This window comes from Anastrepha obliqua, chromosome 3, assembly GCF_027943255.1.
Source record: "Anastrepha obliqua isolate idAnaObli1 chromosome 3, idAnaObli1_1.0, whole genome shotgun sequence".
Classification (NCBI taxonomy): Eukaryota; Metazoa; Arthropoda; class Insecta; order Diptera; family Tephritidae; genus Anastrepha; species Anastrepha obliqua.
The window spans coordinates 121,813,857-121,819,856 of record NC_072894.1 but is presented as its reverse complement, the minus strand read 5'-3'; the positions used below and the strand labels follow the sequence as shown (position 1 = coordinate 121,819,856).

Here is a 6,000-nt window from a genome sequence, read left to right as displayed (position 1 = left end):
TAAATAAGCTAAAAAATCCAAAATATTTAAATGAAATTATTCAAAATTGCAATACAAATGCTATATAACAATAATAGAGTAATGAACTGAAAAATGTATGAATAAATACATAAAATATTGCACTTTTTTAATATAAGAATAAAGCTTAAACAGATAGCCTTTAATTTTTTATAACCTAAAAATAATTAAGTATGTTTGCAAAATACTTGAAACTCAAATTCAGTTCTCTTACTTAAGCTTTTTAAGCATAAAATACTTACATATATTCAAATTTAAAGACATAAATCAACACACAGTTTCCAATAAAATTACATGTATGTAAAATGTATTCACATATGTACACAAGACGAATTAAAAGTAGAAGCCGAAAAGGATATAAAAAGCTTCGGAAAATTCTAAAAACTCCCATCAAATTAAATTATTATGTTTCAATTAAATTAATTTTAAGACAAATAATTATAAACATTTCAAACGCGTAATTTCTCCATTAAGCAAAAAGGAACTGTTTTCGTCTGTTATTTTTGGAACGTTTTCTCTGGCAGCCCGCCATTTCGCCTATCAGCTGCTCAAAATCCCATAATGTGTGAATGCTGCCAAGTTTTGAAACGAGCTCATGGGCGCTCTCTCTCTCAAAATGAAAGAGTTTGGCATCTAGTCATCTATGGCATAGATAACATCTATGGTTATAAACGCGTATCGTTTTTGGCAGGTAATTCAGGTTTTAAACATAAAATTCCATCGCCACCAAATAAAACAATAGCAACAGAGGATATCATTCAAACAGTAAATGGTAATATGTTTGGTTAACTTAAACTCCTACGTTGTTATCACTCAGTACATTGGATACTTCGTTAAAAGGTCGTACAAATTTTGCTAACTGTAAATATATCAAAACAAAATGGAATCTCTGGGCATCACGCTACAATTGGGCCAAATTTTGATGGTAGAAACGTCCAGTGAATTGCTAACTGGCACATTGAAGTTCGTTGACCCCAAGCGCAAAATAATAGAATTAGAAAACGCTTATGATCAACGTTCCAACTGTTCGTATAACTCGCCACAAATTTTGGCGTTTCCTCAAATAAAAAAGTTACAAATTATACGAAGTGGGGAAGCATCGAGTAACACAAATAGTGGAAGCGATACAGGAACATCTCCTACAGCGTCTGACGTTGATCCAGACAGTTACAGCAGCTACAATACACCGCAAAAGTCACCAACATCTTTGCCTGAACACAAACAAGAAATCGAGGTTGCACTAAGTAGCACTGAATTAGATCTGATTCATGAGCAACTCAATTCTGTGGTATACATTACGCAAACAGATCAACGATATCACAAAGCATTGGCAGACATACGCGTTCAACCGATAGTTGCGCTTGTTATGGAGCCGGTTGATTTTGGTCGAGCACAACGTACATCAGTGATGGCAGTTGCCACCTATCAAGCGGTATACATTTTTGACATAATTGCTCTGGGAAGTATTTTTCGCGAAATGAAGCAAATACTGGAGGCGGAACGACCGCGCAAAGCTGTTCACTACAGTCATAGACTACTTGATCAGTTAAAAAATCGTCATGGCATTAAATTAGGTGGAGTATTCGATACTTTTGTAGCGGTATCAATTGTTCGTGGTAGCAAGGAACCAACCACTTTAATAGAAGCTGTAGAGCAAACATTGAATATAACACATCTTTACTTTCAGCCCGATGAAGATAGTAACGTAAGTAGAAAATTGTAGTTTGTAAATGAATACAAAAAATTGTGTTATGCCCCTTGTATTTTGCAGCATAAATATGATCCGTATAAACGGCCACTCTCCGTTAAATTGCGTCAAGTATTAGCAAAAAAATCTATATATCAATTGAAGTTATATGAGCACCTCCTCCATAAACATATGCTGCGAAACTTCTACAACCAATGTACAAATTTTTCACATACATTTTGCGAAAACGAAGATGCTACTACGCCGCTGGAAATGCAACGAAAGAGTAGAGCAGGATTTCAACATATAAAGCGCAGTACAAACGATTTTGCATTCAAATTCAATGAGCTGAATTAATTTTGTACTATAGCCCAAAACATAAGTGTATAGTAGCTCGGAACGCCACTACGTAAGCAATGCATAATACAGTAACATATTCGTTTTCACAACAGTTGGTTCTACGTTACCGAAACGACCCGGATTTAAATCCGGCTAAGGATTGCCACTCCAGCAGCATTGTCCGTATGTAAGAATGGGGAATGTTTATGCTGGTACAACAACAGTAACAGTAACATATTCAGTCTTGTACTGCATTTCGATGCCGAAAAATTTGCTCAATATCGTAGTGAATAATGCTCGTGATTTCGATTTTGATCAAATTTTTTGGCTTCAAAGGTATTGTCGACAAGAAAAAAAATCTATTCAATCTCACCGAAATTGAAAAAAAAACCAACACCAAAATGGGGTGGGACTGCAACTTTTGCTTTTCAACAAGACTGATTAATACGTTTTTTTTTTTTTTTTTTTTCGTAATCTGCAAATGCAAGCCGTGTTCTACAGTTAAAGTAGTTTATAAAAAAATAACTTCCACATTCGTCCTACGGTGTTTCTGGACAAGTAAAATATTAAATATTTGTACATATATGCCTTTAAGCTGAAGCAAACCCCGATGATATTTTTCTCATACATATCGTGTGGGCCGCCATAGCCGAATGGGTTGGTGCGTGATTACCATTCGGAATTCACAGAGAGGTCCTTGGTTCGAATCTCGGTGAAAGCAAAATTAATAAAAACATTTTTCTAATAGCGGTCGCCCCTCGGCAGGCAATGGCAAACCTCCGAGTGTATTTCTGCCATGAAAAAGCTCCTCATAAAAATATCTGCCGTTCGGAGTCGGCTTAAAACTGTAGGTCCCTCCATTTGTGGAACAACATCAAGACGCACACCGCCAATAGGAGAAGGAGCTCGGCCAAACACCTAACAAGTGTACGCGCCAATTATTTATTTATTTTATTTTATTTTTTATATCGTGATATGGATACTTAAGGCGTGGATATCCTTTCAAAGTTTTATAAATGCGGCATTAATGGGAAAACATTCATCCAATTATATCTGCGTGCAATGCTTGGTACAGTACAATCACTGAAGATTCCCTGTTTTACTTGAATTTGTCATCGATTACGACGAATGAAGAAGCGTAAAAGTAAACTACTCTTAATAAATGTTTGTAATGCAAAATTTAAATATTGTAAAGAGTATCCAAAATTTCAGTTTCCATAAAAACACGATGTAAAAATTGTATCATTTCTACACTCACGGGTGTAGCTTAAATTGCGCTTTATCAACGTAATGAGTTGTTCCCCCCATACATACGGGGAATGCTGCTGGAGTGACAGTCCTTGGCCGGATATAAATCCTGGTCGTTTCAGTAACGTAGAACCGACTGTCGTGGAAACGAACGTAATGAGTGTTAATGCTCAGCTGTACACTACTACCAGAAAACAAGAACTCTACCGTTAGATGAGTTAGACGTAGACGATCGGTGACTACACCACACTGCCAGGATTTAGTAAACTGCTACAACAACAACAGCTCTTATTTTCTATTCCATTAGCCCATATTGCTCTGCAATCTAAAGCTTGGGGTTGAAGGTATCAGAAGTAAATATAAATTGGTTGGATTATATTGTTGATCCTAGACTTCTAATAATAGAGAAGTGGAAAATTTTTCTTTATTGTTTTAAAAGGAATAGCTTTATGAAGCTATTAAAAAAAACTGATCTCTTAAACATTTTTTTTTATCGGCAGTGAGACCTGATGAATAGCTAGTCTTTAACTATCGGAGTGTACAAAGAATTATGGCAACCTAAAGCTAAAGCATGAAAGTCTCATATAAATCAATATCAATTACTGATCCTATACTTCATATAATAGGGAGGTGTAGAGTTTGGTTTTTGTATGAGCAGCTTTAGAAAGTTGTTAGCAATTTCCCACTAAAGACTTTAAAGAAATTTAAAGCAAAAACTTAATTGTTCATTACAACCGATTTTTTTGTTTAAAGGAAAAAGTAGACTAGAGGTTTTCATTATTGTAATGCATCATTGAAAGACAAAGTAAAAAAATTTTTTTTTTTGCTCGAGTGCTTCTCTTCTTCGATGTTTGGATATTATAAATTCTTTAGTTTTTGATAAAAGCTTTTGTTTTGCTGTTTATTGAGCATGCATTTGTATCTTACATCCTTATTTTGCTTTTAAGTGATTTTTTCCTCAGATATATGGAAAATGTTTTGAGGGTAAGAAGTAATTTTCGCCATGTCTGGGAATATTATTATTATTATTTTTTTTTTAAATCAGATAAGGCAAAAAATTCACAGTTAAGTTCTATGATAGGCCAAATTTCCCTATATGATGGCTAATATTGTAAATAAAACAGATTGATAGATTGCATCACATTTCCACAAGGCGTGCTCTGAGCCCAATCAAAGAGTCGTAATGCTTTCTTTGAGATTTAAGCTGAAGGCAATTTTGTTCACGACAGAAAATATCTCGGATTAACTCAATGATTTGCACTTTCACTCACTGGCCGCTATTTTGGGGATTTTTCGTACAGACCGTTCCGACCAAAAAATTAAAAAAAAAAACAAATTTTTACATGGGTGAGATTTACAAAGTCCCTGTGGGCATTAGGTGTGAAGTTTTCGGTACATTTTAGAAGATATTTTGTTTTTGTGTTTTTTTTTTGTTTTGAAATTGTTGACCAAATGAAGAAGTAGTATCCTGAAAATCTTACAAATGTCGGCGCTGAAGATTTTGAAATTTAAAACTTAGTGAAAAGTAAAAATGATAAATGGGTTTAAGAGTTTTTATTGTCCTTAAGCGGCATCTATTGTCAAAATAGTAAGTTCATGATGTAAATCGAAAATGGTACGATTAAAATTGAGACGCACAATTGAATATAAATAATAAGTGATATACAAATGTACATATTTACCCGAAAACTCACATTTACCGTTATATTACTATGTATGAATATTTACTGATTTGAATTATGTCATTTGAGCAAAGTTTTGAGTTCCAGATATTATAAAAAATTATTTTAGTAAACCATGAATTATACTTTAATTTTTTCTGCTGTTGCTATATTTAGTTTTTAAAAAAAGAACGCAAATGAAATATTTTATAAACATACATACAAAAGTATATGTAAATGTAAAAGCTTGTTAATTTGTAGAGTATGCATTCAAACCGTTCATTCATTCGATTACAAGGGAAATTTGGTGAGTTGTTAAGATTCGCGAGCTTTTTTAGGCACGCTATGTAAGTGCCGCTGTGGTCGAGATATTTCGAAAAATCGTTTTTATGATCGGGTTTGGGTACTATTTATTTACTCGAAATCATTTAAATGGTCCAATTTATCAAAGTATTTAATGTTTACATGTTTTCCGCAGACAACAACGAAATTATAATAGTTTTCCGCGAATTCTCTACAAGGTCAGGCACTCGAAGCGTAACCAATTAAACCATAAATTTAGTTTGGAAAATTACTTTTATTCAATTCAAAGTAAAAAATGTGTGAAAATAATACAAAATTAAGAATACATTTTCGTTTGCTCAATATAACCACCTTTTGCCTTGACTATGTCCGTGAGACGGTCCAGAAACGAATTGCAAACTGTCCGAATGTGACTTACAGGTATATTGGCCTACTCGCGGACAATACCTTTTTTCAGCTCTCGAGACTGGTGAATCTTTTAGTTCGGACCTTGCTCCCTAACATGGCCCAAATAGAATAATCCATCGGACTCGCGTCTGGTGAATTTGAGAGCCATTGTGTGGACGTTATGAAGTTCGGAACGTTGTTTTTAGCCATTCTTGGTTCACTCAAGCTTTGTGAGACGGTACCGTGTCCTGCTGAAACGTCCATGGTCTGCCACTGAAATGTTTGTCTGCTCACGGCTGCAAAGCAACCTCCAGAATACTTTCCCGATAATATTTCGCACTCACCTTGACCCCAGGC

The 6,000-nt window shown here is 34.7% G+C and overlaps 1 protein-coding gene across 1 annotated transcript; it reads left to right on the top strand.

The window, feature by feature from the left end:
• Nucleotides 1-705: 705 nt before the first annotated feature.
• LOC129240957 (protein Exd1 homolog) lies at nucleotides 706-5,508 on the top strand. The gene is made up of 2 exons (XM_054877038.1): nucleotides 706-1,723; nucleotides 1,790-5,508. Exons 1-2 carry the CDS (start codon nucleotides 899-901, stop codon nucleotides 2,060-2,062), a joined length of 1,098 nt encoding a protein of 365 aa, XP_054733013.1. The 5' UTR covers nucleotides 706-898; the 3' UTR covers nucleotides 2,063-5,508.
• Nucleotides 5,509-6,000: the final 492 nt, after the last annotated feature.